We start from the raw sequence: 23,974 nt of genomic DNA, 5'->3' as shown, positions 1-23,974 counted from the left end.
CGCACAATGGAGGTAGCCGAGTACATATAAAAATGGTGGGGGGAATGGGGTGGGTTGGGGGTTCCTGAGAGGGGGAACTTGATGGTGGTAGTTAATGTTTCACAACAAGTTCAGGTATTAGTCCATGTAAGGATAAAATGATGCTGAATAAATGGAAGGCAGCCAGTCTATAAAAGCTAGACGAAGCTCTGGAACAATAAAAAAGAAAGAAGGACGGCGCCCTCTAAGTGCAGCATGTATGTTAAAAACATTTATTACAATAGATAAAAACACTCACATTTGAGTTGCTAAAAACCAGCATGTAAAGTAGTTTCATCCGCGTGCTCTCGGGGGATGTGGGTGTCACGGGCCAGTGGGGGGGTTCCTGGGATGTGAGTCCTGTGACCTGGGTCCTGGTAGCTGTTCCGGTGGTGCCGAGGGTCCTCAGAGCCTCCGGGTGGCCAGGATGTCGGTCATGGATCCTCCGTGGAGCGCCGTGCTGACCTGCGTCTTCACTTCCGGGAGCGGGGTGAGGCGGGCGGTGCTTCGCGTTCGGAGCATGCGTGCTCCTTCATCAGGCTATGCTGGTGGCCATATTCAGTGTGGTAATTTATACCATAGGCAGTGGGAGGGGTGGAGAGGTACTTGAGAGGAGGGCGGGACTATGTATAATGATTGGGCGCGTAGGTAACCATGGAGATGGGGTGTACACAATGTGGAAGGGGAGTGAAGGGAGATGGGGAGTGGGCGGGGAGTGAGGAGGGGGGGAAAAAAGGAGATATGCAAATGAGTATGTTATGGTAAGAACATATGTGTGTATATGGATAGTGGGGTAAGGAGAAGGCGGTCTATATGAATAATAAAATAGGTATATAATTATAGGGAGAGATTGGTGGTATATATCAGAAGGAATAAAACTTGTACAATGTATATATGTGTGTAAACACAAAGAACCATTTATAAAGGATCCCTTCAGACACACATACACATATATACACATTTAAATGACGCGTAAGATTGGGACAAAAGGAGGGGGGGAGTGTGTTTCCAGACGGGTATTTGGGAATGAGAGGAATGTTATGGGAAATACTGGGAAATAAAAGTAAAAATATATAGAAATATAAATAAAAATAAAGATAAAAATAAGGAAATTAAAAATAAATTTTTTTAAAATAAAAATAAATATAAAAATAGGAATAAAAATTAAAATGGTATGTGTTATACACTAGGGCTATGTGGATAGGGGTAATGGGTGGGAGACAGGTATACACTCACACTAGTGTACTGGTACACCCATACACGTGTTCCATGTAGACTGTAAGTTAATGGGGTAGTGACTAGATGATGGATAAAACAATAAATGAGACAACAGGTAGGACAATGGATGAAACAATACGTGGTGAATTGAGATGAGATGATGTGATGAGGCAGGGATATGGTTGGGGTCACAGCAAAATGTTAATTTCAATGCCTTCATTGAGGCCTCCTGGCGATAAAGTGTCCAGTGTGTATATCCAGTAGTTTTCTCTTTCACACAACCTTTTGTAGCGTTCAGCAGTAGGGAGGGTGGGTGGAATAGACTCAATAACCCACACGCGTAGCCCTGAAGATGTTTGTCCATGATGTTCTTTAAAATGTCTTGGTACGCTATGCTTGTCAATGCCCTTCTCTACAAGGTTATGATGCTCACCAAACCTTTTGCGGAGTGGGCGTATAGTGCGGCCTACGTATAGTAGGCCGCAGGGGCATGTGATGCAATAGACCACATAATCTGAACCACAATTGAAGAAGTCGGGGATGACATATAGTTTACCCTTATGATGGAAGTCTTTTTGCCTATGTGTAACATGGGTGCATGTGAGGCAGAGGGGCTTCCTACATTGATGATTTGATGTTAAAGAAGGTTAACGGGGCACTGGCGGTGGGGCGTGCTGTTTTCACTTTGCTTGGTGCTATTTGGGCCTTTATATTCTTAGCCCGTCTGTAGGTGACCAGTGGTTTATCACTTATGGTGGGTTTTAGATGCGGATCCTCACGCAGAATGGACCAGTGTTTGGTGAAGATCTTTTCCATTTGCTTAAATCTGTTGTGGTATTGTGTCACAAATCTGACGGGTTGGGTAGTGTCGTCTGTACTGGTTTGTCTCTTGCCCTTCGCGTTTTCACTGAGATAGTATTGGAAGGCATCTTCTATGAGGTGGTCTGGGTAACCCTTGTCTTTGAATTTGGCTTTGAGTAGTAGGCCGTATGTTTCATAGTCCTGTAGGCACGTGCAATTATGTTTTAGGCGGCCGAACTGGCTTTTTGGGATGTTTTTAACCCATCGTAGGTGATGGCAACTGTTACAGTGTAGGTAAGAGTTCCCTGAGGTGGATTTTGTATAATTCTGGGCGCAGATGGTGTTTTCATAGTGAAAGAGTTCCAGATCCAAAAAGGCCAGTTTGTTATTGTCTGTGACTGATGTAAATGATAGACCCATGGAGTTGTTGCAGTGTTGGACGAAGGGTAGGATGGTGGTTTCTGGACCATCCCAGAAAATGACCACGTCATCTATGTAGCGCCCGTAATAGACTATGTGGGGCGCATATGGGTTATTGTTGTGTATATATTGTAGCTCCCAGTAACCCATAGTAAGGTTCGCGTAGCTGGGGGCAAAATTGGCCCCCATGGCAGTTCCTTGTGTTTGAATGTAGAAGTCTCCGTGGGATTCGAAATAATTGTGGGTTAGGCAGAATTCTAATATTTCCAGTAAGAATTGGTTCTGACGTGGATTGAGTGATAGATCACTGTTGAGGTAGTGTCGTACAGCTTGTAAACCAATGTTATGGGGAATGGACGTGTATAGTGAGACCACATCTAGCGAGAGCCAGCGGTATGTGGGTTCCCAGGAGTAGTATCGTAGCATGTTCAGAAGGTGGATGCTGTCTTTAATGTAGGAAGGTAGGTTCTGTACTATACCTTGTAGAAAATGATCAATGTAGATAGAGAAGTAGCTGGTTACGCTTTCCATGGCCGCCACTATTGGTCTACCAGGAGGGTGTGTGGGGTCTTTGTGCACCTTCGGAAGGTGGTAAAAGTAGGGCCTTTTTTGCGAGAGGTTGATGGGTCTAGAAGCGGATCCAAGGGGGCATTAAAATCCCCGCCTAAGATGAGTTTACCTTCTGCAAAGTCTGACAAGATCCTCCTGTACCGCAGAGCAGATGATATTTGATTAGTAATTGGTAGGTAAAGGTTGGCGATAGTGAATTTCGTACCCCATAGAGAAAAATTCACAAACACATACCTTCCCTGAGGGTCTATCAGCTCAATCGGAAGTGTTTTGTGGAAGGCAACAGAAACGCCTTCAGTTTTCAGAGAAAGGTTTGCACTGTGGAACCATCTGTTAAAGTTGGAGCAGGAAGGGGTGGAGGTCATGTGGAAATGAGGTCCCTGTAAAAGCAACACATTGACCTGTTGTTTATGCATTTGGTAGAGGATTTGCCCCCTTTTGGATGCAATATTGAGGCCATTTACATTGTAGGAGCAATGTCTCAGGCAAGGACGAGCTGATACTGTATGGGCCATAGTGGAATGAGAAAAAGAAAATCAGATTATAGATAGCAGGAAGAGGGATGGGGAGGGGAAGGGGAAACCTGCACTATGGCAGAAATATACCAGGACAAAAACTAGGAAGGGGGGGGCACCTAAATAAGGAGCCTAACAAACTCTAAGGGGTCCACAAGGATGGGACACCACGTGAAAAATCACGTAATTAGGCACAGTTCGTGCCAAGCCTATTGAGGGTGAGAGGTTTGAGAAGGAGAGTCTGAGCCGCGAGCCCACTAGCATAACAGGCATATATAGCATAATTGAGGCACATCAGTGTTATAAGGTATTTAAACAGTAGAACACACATCAGATTGTTTGTAAAGGAGGGTGGCGGTCTGTGTGGGCGAATATTCCTGAGCAAGATCGCCCTCTCTCCTTCACAGAGAAATGATCAATCTATGAAATAACATCATATGGGGAATCATATTCAACATACGTTACCCATAGACTCCAACAGGAACCCTGGAAACATAAATCTGAGTAACAATACTAAAATCAGTAACAGTGTGAGTTAACATTTTAAGGTAAAACTAGGCGGTGTAGGAGAAATCATACACAGAGATCTATAGGTGCCCACGAGGACAGTGGCAAGGGACCGTGGACCCAGCAGGTCCATCTATCGCCCCCCCCCCCCCGCCTGTATCCAGGTGTGACATTTGCTCTAAACACATAAGGCTAGGACCAGTTCAGCAAAGTATATTAGAAGCTCAATAGTTGCATAGCCAAATCAGATATCAGAAATTTCACAATTCCATAGTCTCTACACCAGCAAAGGGTAGGGAAGAGGCTCAACAATTTGTTGCACCGATTATCGTGAGGCATTAAAGTATGGAACAGGTCATTTTGTCGCCCACAGTAAAATGTCCGGGGGAAAACAGTTGGAACAAATAGGGAAGTTGTAAAGCGAGAAACCCCCAAAATAAAAGGGGGGGGGGTTTCTTGCATCGACCTGTCCAGGAGACAAGAAGTAAACAGTGCATTGGTTTGGTGCTAGTTACATGAGGAGTGTTGATATGGCTTTATGCAACATCTTAGAGTTGCCTTAAGCTTCCGGTGAGGTAGGCTGATGCATTTTAGGGCCCGGAGAATGTGATCTGGACCTCGGTTGTCTGCGTCGTTGTGGTAGGAGGTCACGTGCCTGCACCCTGGTGCGGTCATCTGGTGGATCTAACCAGTTTGGAACATCAATTGGGTCTTGTTCCAGAAAGGGGAAGAAGGCTGGGAGTTGATCTGGCTCAGAAAGGACGAATTTATGTTCAGCCCTGGTCACCCTAACACTAAAGGGATTACCCCATGTGTAAGTTTCTCCGGCTTGTCGTATCCGGTCTAGCGGGTGGACCATGCGACGCATGTGGAGAGTGTTGTGAGAGAGGTCTGGGTAGAGATGAATTGCAGAACCGTCAAAGTCCACAGGGCCCAAACGCCATGCCTTGCGCATAAGTTCTTCCTTAAGGGTGTAATAATGTACCCTGCAGAGGACATTGCGTGGGCGGTCACTATAATCCCTCCTCAGCCCTCCTACTCTGTGCACCCGGTCTATTTCGACTATTTTGAGGATGCAATGACAGAAGGTTTTAAGTCTGTTACAGTCGTGGCCTCTGGTATTCCTTGTAGCCGTATATTGTTCACGCGGCTCCTATTTTCTCCGTCTTCTATGCGCAATTAATGTTGCCGTATGCAGTGCAAGTGCTCCCTGGAGGCTCGTTTGAGGGATGTGATGCGGGTTGCGTTGTCAGTTTGAGTGTCAGTTAAAGCAGACACTGCGGTCTCAGTAGTAGAGACCCGCTGATGGGAGGGCCTGGAGGTCTTTGTGAAGTGAGGTCTCCATTTTGACCACCCAGGACTCAAACTCCGCCTGGAAGGCTGACAGGAGGGCCGAAGCCTCAGATCTGGATGATCCCCCTGAGGCCCGGGGGTCGCATCCACAGGGTCTGTGTCAGGAAGTAGTGCAACAGGGGTCACTGTCCTGGTTACCACAGCCGGTGGGACCGAATGCAGGACCAGGGGATCATCCGATTCCTCACTGCTGTCTGTCATTGGCTGAGCTGGGGGAGGATGCTTGCTCTTCCCTGTGTTTCGAGGGGGCGCCATCTTATCTTTGGGAGTACGGGGATCTGACTGAGATGTGCGGAGCAGGTATCGCTGGATTGTGCCCTGTTGCAGCTCTGTGGATTCAGCAGATCGAGAGCTGTGTGTCTTGTTCAAAGATGTGCTATGGCTGGAGGATAGCCTGTCAGCTATGGGCGATCATGGGGCTCAGCAGCACATGTCTTGGGCCATCCATGGTTGGCCTTGCCCCCTGATGAGTTTCTTTCCCTGGTGAGGACCACAGGTGTCAGCTGAACCTGTTGAGCAGCTCTTATATCTGTGTTTGATGGGTTCCAGGCTCAGAGGGGGTAGGGAGGCCAGACGCTTATGTTAATAGTGCAGTCGGGTGAAGCAAAATGGCCACCACTTGTGGCCTCCGGAGCTAGAGCCGCGGCTGCAACACACTTTGTTGAAGGGGGTGGATGCCTGTTGCTATCCCCCTCGGGGGCCACAATCCACCAGGCCGGGGCACTCCTGGGGGCAGATGGGACTTGGATCTGGCCCAGAGAAGTCGGGGAGGTCACCAGGGTGTAGCAGGATGGCCACTGTTATTTACTGTGTCCTGCAGGCTGGCCAGGGTATAACAAGATGGCCACCGTCACTTGCCACGTATTTCAGGCTGTCTAGGGTGTAGCAATATGGCCGCTGTCACATGTTATGTCCTTCAGGTTGGCCAAGGTGTAGCAAGATGGCTGCCGTCGTAAACTCTGTCCCTCAGGCTGGTCCACAGTATCCACACAGGGAGGATTGCGGGCTGCAGATGGCAGGCCGGATCCCTCTGGTGTCTGTGCGGCAATGTAGTCAAATACAGGGCAGTCCAGGAGGCCTGGAGGCAGTGTGGGCACCGCAGCCGGATACAGCAAGATGGCCGCCGCTCCCCATGCTAAGGCCGATGCCGTGGTCCGTCCTCAGGTGGCTGGGCACAAGGATCGCCGTGCCAACGGCCCCAGGAGGCTTTCTGGCAGTCTGATGAACAATATATTACATAATTTTCATACATTTTTGTAATTTTGTTTGATATAGCTAATGCTGTGTCTATATTTTTAGATTTTGTACTATTAAACTTATATACATATATATACATACGCCTTTTTGGAGTCGTTGCCCTTTAAAGGCCCACTAGAGGGTTTTTCTTTGTTTCTGTGTTCCATATTTGGGATGTGGGCAATTTCTCCTATACCCCACTAGAATTGAACTATTCTCTATATCTCCAGTGGTAATGAGGATGGAGGAGATGATGTTGAGGTCACTGACTTGACTTGGGTGGCAGATAGAGCAGAGGAGGAACGTGAGAGTGAGGCACAACCCCAAAGAGGCAGCCATCATGGAAGAATAGAGAGCAGCTACCCTATTCCATCACATTGTGGAGCTGTTATCTCTCGGCCCACTTCCCACAGCTCAGCTGTCTTTTTTTTTTTTTTTTTTAGTACATGTGCAGCCAATTGCACTGTTGCTATTTGCAAACTTTGTCTCAAGCACATCAAGCGTGGCAAAAACACCAGCCATTTGGGTACCACATGCTCGACAAGGCATTTAACCTCCCACCATGCCTCTGCCTCATCTGCTGCAGCAGAAAAAGAGAAAATATAGTCCATGCCACCCACATGCCCAGTGTCTAAATGCAAGCTTGTCAAAGCTGCTGGCTCTCCAACTTCTGCCTTTCCGCCTGGTGGATTCTGCCCCTTTCCATGAATTTGCAGAATGTGTTGTACCACAATGGCAGGTTCCCAGTCGCTATTTCTTTTCAAGTAAGGCCATTCCAGCTCTCTACCATCACGTGGAAGGCAATGTTGCGGCATCATTGGGCAAGGCAGTCAGCCACAAAGTCCACGTTACTGCTGACACGTGGTCCAGCAAGCATGGGCAGGCACGATATATTTTGTTCACAGCACACTGGGTAACTCTGCTTGCAACTCGGAAGGATACAGGACAGGGCTCAGTGCTGCATCTTGTTGTGCCCCCACGTCTCCATACAGCTAGTGATGATGTGAGATTTGTCAGTTCTACTCCCTTCTCCTCCTTCCTCCATGCCGTTCTCTGCTGAATTGTCCTACAAACCTCAAGTACCCCCTAAGCGTTCAAAGGGCTATTCAATGAGTCAGGCTAAAAGGTGCCATGCAGTGCTTTAGCTGGTGTGTATAGGGGACAGGAACCACACCGGAGCAGAGATTCTTGCAGCTCTGCAGGGACAGGCCCAGAGGTGATTCATGCCATGCCAGCTAGAGCCAGGAATGGTATTGTGTGATAATGGCACAAACCTGTCCACCCTTAGACAGGGAAAGTTGCCTGGCACATGTCCTCAATTTGGTGGTGCAGCGTTTCCTAAATAAGTACTCAGGGTTGGAAGAGCTACTAAAACAGCCCAAAAGAGCCTGTAGCCATTTCAGGCAATCATACACAGCCAGTGCTCGGTTGTCTGAAATTCAGCAGGAATTCCACCTGCCGGTAAACCGCCTGATTTGTGACGTGCCCACCAGGTGGAACTCGACTTTGGCAATGCTGCAGCTGCTGCACATGCAGCAGAGGGCCATTATCGAGTACTTGTATGAGTATGGCACAACGGCAGGCTCAGGCTGGCTCTGCTTTTTTTCCCCACGCCAATGGCTGCTCATAAAGGATGCATGCACTGCATTGTAACCATTTGAGGAGGCCACAAGGATGGTGATCCGTGACAATGCATGCATCAGTGACACAATCCCTGTTGTGTTCCTGCTGGAGCAGACTCTGTGTGGCATTATGGACAAGGCACTCGAGGCAGAGTAGCGGGAGGAAGAGGAGGACTTCCTTTCCTCTCAAGGCCCACTTCTTTATGCAGACACCATTGTTCCTATGCTACAGAACATACAAGAGGAGAGAGAGGAGGAGGATGCTGGCAGATTCGGAGGCATTAAAGCAGAGGAAGAAGACATACATCAAACAGTAAGAGATGATTTTCCATCCCCAGAACCCTTGGGAGTAGTACGTGGCTGGTAGGAGGCAGTTCCAGATACTGTAATCCTCAGTGACCCCAAGGAGTCTGCTTCCCATGCCTCCGCAAATTTGCGGTGCATGGGCTCCCTCATGTTTCTAATTCTGTGAAAGGACCCAAGAATATGTGGCATAAAGGAAAATGATCACTATTGGTTGGCAACCCTCCTTGACCACCATTATAGGGGGAAAGTCCCAGAACTCATCCCATCCCCACAGAGAGTGCAGAAGATGAAATCTCTTGAGGACACCTTAAAAAATAGTTAATCGAATGCTTTTCCTGACTCTGGTAGGTTTCAGTGTCATGGAAAACAGTTTTGAGGCTTCTGTTGGTCAAGAGAGGAGCGGTGGAGAAGGCGGCCGTCTAAGTGATACATTTCTAAATTTGTTTAGTCCTCGCCATCCAGGGCTGTCAGCTTCCACATCCCATCAGCAGCGTCTTCATCACATGGTGGACAATTATCTAGGGGAAAAAACAGAGATGGGGATCTTTCCAGTCGATCCACTGGGTCATGAGAATAGACCACTGGCCAGAAGTTGCCCAGTATGCTATTGAACTGCTGGGCTGCCCTGCCTCCACCTACTTTCTGAACGGGCATTCAGTGCTGCTGGAAGTTTTGTTACTGATCATAGAATGCATCTGTCCACAGACTCCGTGGACCGTCTGACCATCCACAGTCCTGGATTACCAGCAGCTATGAAGCCCCCTGATGCCGATGTTACCGATTAAGTGTTTTTGGGATGTGGAATCTCTGCAGGACTTCTAGGCTGCCTAGTGTTGTGGGTGTTGATTTCATCTGGAATAATGTTGTTTTTGGTGGAGCTTTCATGGGCATAATTAACACCCAAAGACCAATTTTTCTGCACTTGTTTGACAGGTGCATATCATTGCAATTTTTATATAGAGTATAGGGTTATGGTGTGAAGGTGCCATCGACACCCAAAGAAAAATTATTGTGCACCGTTACTTCTATCCAAAGTCTATGGTAGAGACACCAGAATTTATTCAACAAATCTCTAATCTTGTTCCCAGTGCACTACATTGCGGCCTCATCATACAGACTGGCTCCCCAAGACATTGCTTACAAAATGAAGAAAGCTTGCAGGGAAAAATGTCTTTTTTTTTGGCTTTATAGATGCAATTATTGGTGCAGCAGCTTATATACGGAGAACAGCTGTGCCACTTTACGGGTGGGCTTTCACTTTAGGCATCAATAAATCACTGCTCTTTTAATAATGATGTTAACTTTTTTTTCACTGATACATGTACCCCAGGGCAGTACCCGGATCCCCATAACCATTGTATGCCTAATAACTTGCATATAAGCCTTCAAATTGGACACTTTTGCTTTTTCACGTTCGGGTCCCATAGTCTTCAAAGGGGTTCGTTATTTGGTTTTGAACTTTCGCAATGTTTAAAAGTTCTGTTGTGAACTGAACAGAGGGTCGTTTGGCCCATCCCTACTCTATATCATTTATGAATAAATTAAACAGAATTGGTTCTAGGACAGAGCCTTGGGGTAACCCACTTACCACTCCAGACCAGTCTGAGTACATGTTATTTATCACTACCCTTTGTACGCACCCCTGTAACCAGTTTCCTATCCAAGAACATACCCTATTGTCCATGTCTACAGATCTCAGTTTGTAAATTAAGTGTCTATTGGGGACTGTATCAAATGGTTATACAAAATCCAGATACACCACATCCACAGGCCAACCTTTAATCTAGATGGCAGCTCACTTCATAGAATGTTAACAGGTGGGTTTGGCAAGAATGACCTTTTGTAAACCCATGCTGATTACTACCAATGACTCCATTCTCATTAGTAAATTCTTTGATATAGTCCCTTATCATCCCCTCCAATAGTTTACATATTATTGATGTTGGAATGACTGTCCTGTTGTTTCCAGGAATATATCTCTGCCCTTTTCTGAGTATTGGAACCACATAGGCTTTTTTACGCCAGTCAGCGAGCATGTCAGTATGCTGTCCATAAAAGTTAGGAATAACTGCTTGCCTATAACCTGACTGAGTTCTTTGAGGACTCTCGGGTGTATGCCATCTGGTCCTGGTGATTTATTTGTGTTGAGCTTTTCTTGTCTTTTTTTGGACACCAGCTTCAGTTAGCCACAAAGGTACAGTCTGTGAAGCATTACTAATGATAAAATCTTGATTACTATACCCCTACCTTTCCTGTGTAAAAACTAAGGAGGAGAAAGCATTTAGTACAGTTGCCTTCTCCTTGTCATTTCTAACCAACTTACCTTCATCATCCTTTATGTGGCCAATATGCTTTGACCTTTGCTTTTTTACTGTTAATAAATGTAAAAAATATCTTGCGATTTTTTTTTTTTTTGTACTCTCCTCCACTATGTGTCTCTCATGGTCGGATTTTCCAACGGAAAATGTGTGATAGGACCTAGTTGTCGGAAATTCCATCCGTGTGTGGGCTCCATCACACATTTTCCATCAGAATTTTCGACACACGAAGTTTGAGAGCTTGCTATAAAATTTTCCGACAACAAAATCCGTTGTCGGAAATTCTGATCGTGTGTACACAAATCCGACGCACAAAATGCCAGAATGCTCAGAATAAATTAAGAGACGAAAGCTATTGGCTACTGCCCCGTTTATAGTCCCGACGTACGTGTTTTACGTCACCCGCGTTTAGAACGATCGGATTTTCCAACAACTTTGTTTGACCGTGTGTATGCAAGACAAGTTTGAGCCAACATCCGTCGGAAAAAATCCATGGATTTTGTTGTCTGAATGTCCAATCAATGTCCGACCGTGTGTACAGGGCATTACACTTCTTATTGCATTTCTTGTAGTGTTGGAATGCTGACAATAACCCCTCAGCTTTATATTTTCTAAAGCCCATTTTTTTTTCTTGAATATGACTTTTTACGTTATGGTTTAAGCCCCCCAGGTTTACCTTAGCTCTTCTATATTTATTGCCCATTGGAATGCACTGGATAATACCTTTATTTTATATGTTCCTAAAGCACTACCATTTTTCCTCAGGGTTCAATGTTTTTAGGATTTGGTCCCATTTAATATCTTGTAGTATTGAGCACAATTTAGAAAAGTTGGCTAGTTTGAAATTTTGTGTTCTTGTACTACCCTTATGCCTCTTTTTACTATGATTTATGTTGGATGTAATTATCCAGTGATCACTGGTGCCCAAGTTGTCTCGTATTTCCACTTCTGCCACCAGACCTGAGTTATTTGTTATTAATAAATCCAGTAATGCATTCTTTCTTGTTGGGGTATCCACCAATTGGGACATGAAGTTGTCCTGTAAGATGTTTAAGAAATGATGGGCCTTTAATGAGTGAGCTGTTCCTTCTGCCCAGTCAATATCTGGATAGTTAGTCTCCCATTATGATGACATTGCCCTGTCTCGCTGCCATTTCTAACTGTGACAGGAGGTCCAAATCTTTTTCATCCTTAAGGTTATGGGGCCTGTAACATACCCCCACTATTCATTTCCCACTTGCTTCTTCCATTTGCAGTTTCACCCATACAGATTCCACCTTCCTCTTGCCCCATTTGCGATGTCGTCCCTCTTCCACCCGTATATCATTTTCGATATATAGGTTCACCCCTTTGCCCTCTTCTACCCTCCCTGTCCCTTCGATACAAGTAAAATCCCTGGATAGTTGCCAGCCAGTCATGTGAGTAGTGCCTCCATTAGCACCCTCTGACCTTCGCTTACTGCTGGCTATCGCTTCCTCTGATCCTTCTCCCCCACTACCTAGTTTAAAAGCCCCTCCAACTTTTTGGCCATCATCTCCCCCAACAGAGCTGCACCCTCCCCATTAAAGTGCTGTCTGTCCATGCTATAGAGCCAGTAACCGACTGAAAAGTCAGCCCAGTTCTCCAGGAACCCGAAACTCTCCTTCCTAAACAAATTCCACAGCACATTTTAGTGTGCTTTCATTCACAGAACGATCTCCCTCTGGTTAATGGTAAAATTAATTTTCATTCTTGAGCTTAGGGTAGAATAATTTCACACTAATGCATGGTATACTTTTAACTTACTGGCCAGTGCAGAGTTCCTCGCATTGTTATTTTGTGCATTACTAAAATAACAAGTGCCTACCCCAGGTGATAATTAATGAATGTGTGTGTTTTTCAGTGAACTGACTTTACTCATCTATCTCATTTTTGTGGTATTTACCTCACATTCAAAATTTTACTTTGATGAATTGACTCTTTCTGAAAAATGAGTCATGTGACCTTTATAACGCTTGTGGAATCCTTTACTGATTGACCCCAAAGTACGGTAAGTATAAATCATACAATCAAAGTACATCCAGTATGAAAGAATCAGAAAGAGAAAGTGCAGTTGTCAATTGTTATGACTTACTCATAGAAACTGATTTTCTGTAACATAACAAAACAAGTATAGATAAAAAAAATTGGACTGTAAGTATATAAATCTTTCCTTATGCGTTTTAAACATGTTTCTTGCATATCACTATAACAGTCATACATGACTTATTGTTTTATTTCTTCTTTACAGATCCAATGTTTTGGGTGTATGTGAAAGAAATACTTAACAAGCATGAACTTCAGAGATTCTACTCTTTGAAGACCATAACAACTGACATTGGGAGGGGCCGTGCTTGGCTGCGCTGTGCTTTGAATGAACATTCTCTTGAGCGTTACTTACATATGCTGCTTGGAGATACAAACAGGCTTAGGTAATGTTGATCAGCACATTTATAAAACAGTAGCTTATCGTTTTAGAAAACCCAATTGACCAAAAATGAATGATGCAGGTTAGAGTATAATGCTATGTTGAAAGGGTCAGAAGTACATTAAAATAGTATTAAACCTTAAAATTGTAAATCAAATTTTTTAGCGTTCAATGAGGAACAATGGGAGATAGTAATTCTTGAACAATTTGGTTATATGCAGCTGCCTTCAGGGGGTGTATATTGGCAAACAGAAAAAAGGTGAAGGCCAGCCCTCATATAACTCCACCCTAACCATTATGCAGCGGTTTTTGGCTGTGTCCTAGGAGGTTTTATACTTTTTCCTCTGCTCTAAGGTAAAACCCTATCTATATTTTCACAATTTTTCTCATGTATCAATGTTTTTGGGGCTTTATGCATGTTTTTTTCCCTTCAGTCTTGAAATTGATTACACTGTTTGATATGGTATCTTGTTCAAATGTTTTATTGAAGGTAGAAGAAAACAAGAAATCTCAACAGAATACAACTGAAAGACATTTTCCCTTGGATGGGGGGGGGGGTGGTTAATGGTAGAGTAGTAACTCAATGAAGAGGTAGGGACGCAGCCCTGTGCAACAAAACATACAGAAAATATCAGCAAAGTAAGATAAAGCAACATATAACTACACAACGCAGGCCAGATAAATGACATGCAGGGGATTATGGTTAGTTGTGGTCTAGGAACCGTTTTGATCTCTGAGAACCTTGGTTGATTATTGGTGACTCCTGATGAAGTCACTTGGAGGTTTGCCAGGAACTAGATATCTGAGTGCAGAGGCATAGCTTGAAGCTTATGGGCCCTGATGCAAAAGTTGACCTGGGCCCCCTCCACTATCACCCACCACTTCCACCGTGTGTGCAGATACACCCACCACATGCCAAGATACTCAAAGTGGCTTAAGAGTTTAGAGTTCCCAGAGTTCCTCTTTACATTAGAGGACAGGGATCACCCCTAGAAAATCAGAGGACAGGGATCACTGCTGGAGAATCAGGGGACAGGGAACCCTGGCAGGTCATTTGTCAGAGCTCCTTTCCCATTCCAGCACTGTAAACAGCCCCCCCCCCCACAATACACAGGGCTGAAATCACATTCCTTTACACACAGTCTATCACCCTTTACAGGGTGTATCTGGCTTTTATGTTGCCGTTCTGACCTGTGAAATACCCTGGTCAGAATGGCAGTGTAGTTGCAGTAGGCAAATACACCCTACGCAGATCATGGCTGACTGGCTGTGTTGTAAAGGAATGTGATTTCAGCCCTACGGAGGAGGAGCAGTGTAGAGTGCTGTACTGGGAAAGAAGCTCAGCAGCAGGCATAGCATCCAGGGCGGAGGGGGTGGTCAGAGGGCTTTGGGGGGGTGCAAAACTTAGATCTGGGGGGCAAAGCCACATCACTTGAAATCTGGAGCCTGTGGCCCCTCAGGAGCCCCTCGCGGGCCCCTCAAGTGATGTTAAGGGATTTGTTTTAGCAATTTCTGAAGGTTTCTCTGTCAGTGTTGGCAGGTGTCGGGGGAAGGCCACCTCCCGGGGGTGCGTGTCTTTTCCCCAGTTGTCAGGGAAGTGAGGTAAGCGGACATCCCTGGATGGCGGGGGGGGGTTACAGAGAATCCCTGCTAGTGACTAGAAGACACTGAGTGGTGTCTTACCTCACCAGTGATATCGGTCCCATTGTGGCTACAGGACAGCACTCTCCTCCTCTTAACTTGCTGAGCTTGGTTACCAATCCATGTTGCCAGCACACAGCACAGACACTTCCCCATCCTGGGCTGTTCTCACTCCATGCTCCTGTCCATTCAGGAAATGGCTCACAGCATCTCCCCTGCCAATGAGAACAGAGGGGTGTAGACTGTGGTAGGCAAGGTGGTAGCCCAGTACTGGAGCGTGGCTGTGGGGCCCTAGGGCAGATCGTAGCTGGACTTTGTGGATGATATGAAAATATGACAGGGAGGCTGCAGGGGCCCCCTTGAGCTAGGGGCGGGGTTGCGATTGTGAACCCTGCAACCCCTTATGCTACGCCCATGTCTGAGTGTCCTCATACCGCATATAGGTTAGATTGTGCAATGGGCCTGTAAGCATTCAAGGATCTTGACTTAGGGCGATTGTGGACCGACAGAGATGCCTAGCTTCAACAAAATGAGTATTGATGTCGGTTAGAGCTGAGAAGTTTACATCAAGGAGAGAAGAGCTGAAGAGAGGGGGAGAAAAAAGATGGAGAGAGGAGGTGAGAAAGGCGGGGGAGTAGAGGAAGAGGGGGAATGCAGCTTTGAAAGAGAAGATGAGGGACAAAGAGAAAAAAAGGGGGGGTTTCACCGGGAGGAGGGGAGTGGGGATGGGGATCTAGTCTCTATGGGTAAACAAAGTTGCCAGAATAGTTATTCAGGGTAGTAGTAGGGTGTTGTCAAAGTCAGGGGGTAGATAATGTTCGACCCAAGGTTTCCAAAGGCGTTCACATTTTTGGACCCTGTCTAGGAGAACTGCTTCTATTTTGGCGTAAATCATGGCTCTGGTAACTCTATTCTTTGTTTCCAGGACTGTGAGGCATGGGGTTTTCCAGGTCTTCGCAATGGTTTGCTTTGCAGCAGTTGTTACCTGTAATGCTGCGTACACACGGTCGGACTTTTCGGCTACAAAAGTCCGACAGCCCGTCCGACAGACTTTTGGCGGACTTGCGGCGGACTTTCTAACGAACGGACTTAACTACATACGATCACACAAAAGTCAGACGGATTCGTACGTGATGACTAAAATGAGGAAGTTGATAGCCAGTAGCCAATAGCTGCCCTAGCATGGGTTTTTGTCTGTCGGACTAGCATACAGACAAGTGGATTTCTGGGTCCGGCGGAGTTACGACGTAAAGATTTGAAGCATGTTCCAAATCTAAAGTCCGTCAGATTTGCGAGTGGAAAAGACCGCTGAAGGTCCGGTGAAGCCCACACACGATCGGATTGTCCGCCGGATTTGGTTTGTCGGCGTCCGTCGGACCAATCCGGTCGAAAAGTCCGACCGTGTGTACACAGCATAAGAGTAACTTGAACTGAAGGTTATATCGGGAGGTTTCTTATTAAGTAGGGGTATGGTTGGGTCGGGGGCTATGGTGTTACCAGTAAGCGTGGAAAGGATATTAAAGATGTCTGTCCAATATGAGTGAACTAGTGGACAACTCCACCAGATATGTAGGTGTGTGACTTCATCTGGACATCCTCGGAAACAAGCAGGGGAATATGACAGTAGAGATTTGGTAATCCGGGAGGGGACCAGGTACCAGCGCATCATTACTTTGTAATTTGTTTCAGAGGCTACAGAATTCTGCAAAGCCAATTTTGTGGAGGCCCAGATATTCCCATTCCCATTTTTTAACGTAGTGCAGGGATGTGTGTAGTAGTGGATCTAATAATTAAGAGGAGATTAGGCCCCATGCATGAGAGTCTTTTGTTTAAATTGAAGGTAGCGGAAGATTTCGGAATCGGGAATTTCTGTATGTTTGGCAAAGATTGGGAAATGTTTTAAATGTGTCGATAGTTGTGAATTCATGAGCCTGGATTAGGTTGGCTGCAGACCATCAGTTAAAGGAAGCGGGGGGCGTCCACGCCGAATAAAAGGCGGGGTTCTGCGAATAGGATAGAACAGGGTTATGGGGAGATTGGAATCTAACTTTGGCCTTAAGATTATCCCACATTCGCAGGGAGTGACAGGCGACCGGGTTCCTTACTGTCTTGCGGTCGCTAGGGCGAAGCCACAGTAAGTTGGCCACAGAAAGGGGATCACACTCTACGGATTCCACTGATACCCAGATAGGTGTTTCATGAAAGCGTGATATTTTGGTAGAAAGGCCATTTGGGCTGCCTGGTAATATTTGGCGAAGTGTGAGAGAACAAGGTCACCTTGCAGTTTGTGTAAATACAGTGTTGATCTTGCCACACAAGGTCTGGTCTTACCCCAGACGTAGGCGAGGACTCTGCGTTGTAGTATTCAGAGGAAATGAGATGGCATTGGATTGGTAACACTCTGAACAAATATAAAATTTGCCTGGTAATATTTGGCGAAGTGTGGGAGACCAAGGTCACCTTGCCGTTTGTGTAAATACAGTGTTGATCTTGCCACACAAGGTCTGGTCTTACCCCAGACGTAGGCGAGGACTCTGCGTTGTAGTATTCAGAGAAAGTGAGATGGCATTGGATTGGTAACACTCTGAACAAATATAAAATTTTAGGGAGCATCGCCATTTTAGTCACTGTAAGACGTCCCAGCCACGCCAGGGGTAAGGCAGCCCAGGAAGACATGAGATTAGATAAATGGGTCAACATGGGTGGGTAGTTGGCTGAGTATAGGGTGGCAGGGTCAGTGGTAAGTTTAATGCCCAGGTATGAAATAAATTGGGGCGACCAGGAAAAAGGGAGGGTCTGCTTAAGTTGTGAAAGCATCGGCTGGGATAGAGAAATGTTAAGGACTCTAGATTTCTGCGGGTTCACAACTAGTCCTGAAATTGCTACGAATCGGTCCAAGATTGAGAGGAGGGTGGGAGTGGATGTCAGTGGGGAGGAGAGAAAGAGGAGGATGTCATCCGCAAACAGGCAAAGTTTATGGTGGATGCCACCCATTTCCAGGCCCTTTATGTTCAGGTTAGAACGTATAAGGTGGGCTAGGGGTTCATTTGCAAGGGTGAAAAGAAGCAGGGACAGGGGGCAGCCCTGCCTTGTTCCACGACACACTGAAAATGGATCCGATTTGTAGCCTGCATACTTGAGGTATGCTGAGGGAGAGGTATATAGGGAGGGAACCCAGTGGAGAAAATGTGGTCCAAAACCCAATCTTTGTAGTACAAAAGGGAGGTATGACCAGGAGAGGGAATCAAAGGCCTTTTTGTTATCCAATGATACTAAGCATGCAGGGATACGACGTGAACGGGCCGCGTGTTGTTGTAGAATTGCCCTACTGACATTGTCTCCGGCTTGTCTCAGAGGGATAAACCCAACTTGATCTTTATGGATTAGAGACCCTATAATCAAATTTAAGCGGGTGGAGATGATTTTCGCAATAAGTTTGAGGTCTATGTTTAGTAAGGAAATGGGTCAATAGTTGGCCTGTTTGAGGTTTTGGCAGCATGGAGACAATGGCTGTGAGAAAGTCAGCTTGAAAAGAATATCCTTTTAGAATATAGTTGAAGGCTCTAGTCAGAAGGGGTGTGAGTAAGTCGGCATAGTGTTTATAATACGAAGCCGTGAAACCACCGAGTGCTGAGGCGCATGCTTCATCAAACCCACTATCAAGCCGAATAGAGTTTGGCCAAGTGCTTTCAGAAGACAGACAGGACTTTTATACGGTCGCTGGAGTAGGCATACCTCCCGACTTTCAGTCTGATTGATTTGTAGGCACGGTCCATTCTACGAAGGGATAGTGCAAGGAAGGTATCCGGTTTCTTTGCTTTCGGAAAATTTTTAAGCCTGGATTGGCGTAAGGCTTTTTCAGCTGATCCAGTCAGGAAAAGATCCAAGGCCTGCCTGTGTGTAAGTGTAGGATGGTTTTGAAAGGCGGCAAGAGATCGTTGAAAAGTGGTTTCTAGTTTTTTGTGTAGGGCTCGGTATTCCCTCTTGAGATGGGTGGCTAATAATATCTGTAACATTATGGGTTATGTAGTTCTTGATGGCTAGGGAGATTTCCATGCGGTGTGAAGGGTGGGCCAAGAGGGTGTCATTTAGGCACCAAGTGTGGTCCATCTGCCTGGGCATTAGGGATTCTAGAGAGGTGAGGACGGCATTGTGGTCTGACCAAGTAAATGGTAGGATGACCGAGGACAGCAGCGTGGGTGAAGACCCGATTGAGATGAAGATGTGTCAATGCGTGACAGTGTTTTATGGGGGTGCGAGTAGAAAATGTACTGTCGTCTGACAGGGTTGACCACCCTCCAGGAGTCTAGTAGTAAGTGGCGATACAGCAATTGTTGGAAAGTTTGTTTGGATTTGTGGAGGCTTAAAATGGTGATTTGTCCAAAAAGGGGTAGATAACCTGGTTAGAGTCAGCGCAAATCAAAACGGTGCCATGTTTGTGTGTCAACAACTTGTAGAAGATGTGATGGAAAACATGTGGGATTACGATTTGGTGGGTAGCAGGACACCACTGTAACCTCAACATCAAGATGACCTATCAAAATGAAGTATCTGCCTTCAGGGTCCTTAATCTCCTCCTGAAGTGTGAAGTGGGTAGTGCAGTGGAAAGCCACTAGGACTCCCCTTTGTTTAGTGGTGGGTAAAAGGCGCCAACAGATTTGGGGGAGAATTGGTTTGTGAAGTGGGTTTCCTGGAGGCAAACTACATGAACTGAAGCAAACGATCGTAAGGCCTTGACTTGTTTTTTGGGGGAATTCAGCCCTTGTACAATAATGCCCCGTACACACGGTCGGATGTTCCGACGGAAAATGTGCGATCGGAGCATGTTGTCGGAAATTCCGACCGTGTGTGGGCTCCATCGGACATTTTCCATCGGATTTTCTGACACACAAAGTTTGAGAGCAGGCTATAAAATTTTCCGACAACAAAATCCGATTGCGTCAATTCCGACTGTGTGTGGACAATTCCGATGCACAAAGTGCCACGCATGCTCAGAAGAAATTCCGAGGCGGAACAGCTCGGTCTGGTAAAATTAGCGCTCGGAATGGATAGAGCACTTTCGTCACGCTGCAATGTAAAAAATGGTTTAATACAGCGCACTCTCTTCTTCTTTATAATGTGAGAAGAATGAAGTAGTTTTGCTGCTTATATTCACACAGACTTCTCACAAACTTCTTTCTTTATTATTTATCGTGATTCCCTCAATATATTTTGATTTGTCACATCTGACCAAATTTCTTTTTTGTTGTTTTGTTTTGTATTTTTTTCAAGGCTGATTTTTTTTTTTTTTTTTTTTTTTTTTTTTTTTGGGGGGTTTGTATTTTTTTCCAGGCTGAAGTATTTTTTTAGTTTTTTTGGGTTTTACTCCATAATATTTTTGTGTGTGTTTTGTGTGTCAAGTTACTACAACACCATTATTATCTTGTATTATTTAATCTCAAGGAGGTTGCTTGGTGTTGGTGTCCCTTGTTAATTTCACATTGTAGTTTTGAAATGTACCTGCCTCCTTACAAACAAACTGTCCTTTTTGAAGGAAAATACACATAGGCGAGTATAATTGAACCAAAAATTCTTTTATTAAGGGCTCATAACCAAACAAAGAGGGAGGCAACGCTGGATAAACATCATAAATTGGCGAAGCCTTTGGCCCCCAGGGCACACATCAATTATTTTACTTCAAAATTGGTGGCCTGAGGAGTCCGTATCTAAGGGAGTGCAGTCTGGTCCCGAAGTCCCAGAGATCCTGAAAGCAGCAGACAGGACATCTGTGTCCCCAAGCTGTGGTCATACAAGAGCCTGGATCTTTTGTCAGACCAGACTGAACCCAGGTCATCACTCTCTGGTCTTCCTTCCATGCTTCCTTCCACGCTGTGGCTGTGGTGGTGTAGTTGTGGCAGGAGGAGGAGGAGGATGGTCCAACTCAATCACGTCGGTATTGGGTGTGATTTTGCCACTCACCCCCTTAGTTAGGACTTTATAAAGAAGTTTCTCACACATGAGGCGTTGACTCTCCTGCATGCCCTTCAGTTTGGTGGCAGCCATGCAGGCAAAGGTCTCTTCAGGAGTGGGTAAGGCTCTGAGGGATGCAGAAGCCTCCTGAATGAGCCTGAGAGCTAAATCCTGCACGTGACTCCCCTTCCTGGGTCTTTTGTTTGGAAGGAGGAGGGGAGGAACCTGCGATTCTGTCAGGCTCCTACTGGGCCCAGGCTTCTCCTGGCTGCCACTTAGCGCCGCCTCCTCCTGGCTGCCACTAACCGCCGCCTCCTCCTGGCTGCCACATTCCACAGCCTCCTGCTGTGTGCCACATTCCAGAGCCTCGTCCTGGCTGAGCCATTCCTGTGTATGAAAAAGGGACATAGTTTTAGTTTTTTATTCATCAATCACACACAATTTTCATCTCATGACTGTTGCAAATTGAATGTTAACAAATATAACAGACTATCCTTCTGAGCCCAGCATTTTTCATACTTGTCCCAATTATTTTTGCCCACTACTGTCTATTGATATGTAAAAAACTGTATTAAATCAGCAATTAGTGATCAATAATAACATCTAGTAAACATCATTTATTTATTGACCAGAAATCTGTAGAAGAATGCTATACGTGACTCCATCTGGGCTCCTCCACTTCTTCCTGGCTGGAAGTCCCAGGTTGGACATCGGAAGCCTCAGCTGGGGTGGAAGGAAGAGTGGAAGGAAGGGTTGAGAGGGATTCCCTGACTCCAGTCTGGTCTGACAGAAATCTCAGTCTCTCATAGTACCACAGCCTGGGGACATAAATGTCATCTGCTGCAGCTCCGGATCTCTGGGAATCCGTGACCTTCTTGCGCTCCCTAAGATAAGTGCTCCTCAGGCCACCAATTTTGGCTTTTAAATAGGGGATGTTTGCCGTGGGGACCACCGACTCCAGCAGTTTCTCCAGCGCTGTCTGCCTCTTTTGTTTATGATTATAATGTGGATGTTTCACCTGCCACAGACAGGGCAGCTCCCTGTACTTGTCTATGAACAGGGGGAGGAAGTTGTGGTCATTGAAGCCATCCATTTTATCTGCAAGACACAACACAAGACAAACCCTAATGGCAGGCAAAACTCTCCTAATCTTGTTACAATATAGGCCTCAATCTAGAAGCAGTATAGGCCCAAGTTTTGCTCTTACCTTCGTTATCACGATCGGCGCCTCCGATACTCCTTCCTCTGCTCACAGATCGTACGTACTACGCACGCGCGTTAAGCTTTATACACACTGTGCATGCGTGTAACTCCGCCCGCCCCTGACGTTCTTTCTAGTCTATTCCCCGCCCCTTCTCGTTCGGCGCAGTGGGGGAAGAGCACATGGCGGAGACACAGCAGGTGCGTGCTAATTACAACAACGAGGAGGAGGAGGAAAGCCCGGAGCCTGAAACGTCTGGATCCAGAAGGAGAAGATTTAAGGCATCGAATATGTCCTTTGAGGAGATGTTGGAGATGGTCGACATCCTGAAGAAGACCGGCTATGACGGGGAGTATGGACCTTACCCCAACCCCAATGTCAGAAAGGCCAAGAGCATGGCGAAAGTGGTCAAGAGTCTGCACCGGAATTTCGGGGTACGACGATCAAAAGATCAGCTCAGGGAGCGGTGGTCGGGTCGGACCTGAAATTAAGAGAGCATGAGCAGTACCGAAAGATCTGGAGAGTGCTGCAAAAAAGTAAGTAGTTGTCCTGTGTTCCTATTCTTTATGTTTATTACGTTCGTGCTGCTCCATGTGCTTTTCTTATTTGTTCTCCAGTTTCAAAAGGCAACTTTCATGTTCATGGGCACATTATTCGTTCGTATAAAACATTGTTCTTTCGGCCTATAAAACATCATTGTTTTGGCCATATGCATTTGCCCACATTTTTTGGGTCTACTTGTCTGAAACTAATTTGGTTGTGTAGATGGGTTTGTTACTAGAATGAAATGCAAACTAGATTCTGTCTAAGGAGAGGACACTCAGCAGCAGTTTTCACATCTGGACGCTGGAGCACTAGTGTGGGACACAAGAACACCCTTTTTATTAGGGGGCCCACACAGGTGCTCCAGTGTATACTATAGGGGTGTCTCCATCTGTGAAGCTTGTACAAAACAGGTAAAGTATTGAAGCTTTACAAAGGACAATAAAATTTCTACATCTTGGAACTCTGCCAAAATAGACAATTGTACCCCACTTCCAAGCAATGTTTCATATTTATAGTTCTGCCATCAAATATCTGTGTGCTAAGTATACCTATTTTTTTTTACATAGGGGAGAAAAGACTCGGAGGACACCCCTCATCCAAGGAGACCAGAGACCCCCCACCTCTGGAAGAAGTGGAAATCCACCCAAGACAAGCAGAGCAGGAGGAGGAAGATGTGGTGGAAATTGGCACCACAACAGGTGAGTGTCTGCGACCACAGGCTCAGGTAAGAGATGGATGCCGGCATATTTATAATACATGGTGTGTTTTTGGTTTCTATCTTTTTAGGTGATCGTGATGTTGTGGATCCAGATCCTTTCACCTCGGAAAGTGCACAGATCCTGATTGGGGAGATCATAGGGTGTAATAGGGACTTGGAAAACATCAAGAAAAACATCAATGATGTTGTTCAAAAAATGAAGAACATCATTGATGTTTTAGGGAGAGTTTAAAACCCCTCCAAATCCCTTTGTTTTTTGTGTGCTAAAAAGTTTTGACATTTTTTGACAAATTTGAGAAAAGCCAAATTTTGAAGATGCACACAGTGTGTCAACATGTGCTATCTGCCATCACAGGAGATCACAGGAGATCAATGGACGCGTTTTGGGGGTGCAACCCCTTCCTCAATAATAAAGTAGCTGTGAGGAAGGGGTTGCACCCCCAAAACACGTCCCTTGATCCCTCGTGATGGCAGGTAGCACATGTTGACATTCGTAAATTTGTGTGCATCTTCAAAATTTGGCTTTTCCTGGGGTGACTTCACCCCATCTGAACGCAATACCAAACAAAGTTTGTAAATACTCATATCT

General features: G+C 45.7%; 1 protein-coding gene across 3 annotated transcripts in view; it reads left to right on the top strand.

Moving 5' to 3' along the window:
* Positions 1 to 23,974, top strand: part of SNX29 (sorting nexin 29) — a 2,112,233-nt gene that overhangs the window by 195,695 nt on the left and 1,892,564 nt on the right. For all 3 annotated transcript variants that reach the window (XM_073591167.1, XM_073591166.1, XM_073591168.1), the window contains exon 5: positions 13,154 to 13,334. In XM_073591167.1, the coding sequence (XP_073447268.1) occupies positions 13,154 to 13,334 (181 nt within the window). The remainder of the gene's footprint in view (positions 1 to 13,153; positions 13,335 to 23,974) is intronic.

The sequence above is a fragment of the Aquarana catesbeiana genome, linkage group LG06 (assembly GCF_042186555.1).
Source record: "Aquarana catesbeiana isolate 2022-GZ linkage group LG06, ASM4218655v1, whole genome shotgun sequence".
In the NCBI taxonomy this organism is placed as follows: domain Eukaryota; kingdom Metazoa; phylum Chordata; class Amphibia; order Anura; family Ranidae; genus Aquarana; species Aquarana catesbeiana.
This window is presented reverse-complemented; position numbering and strand designations above follow the sequence as displayed.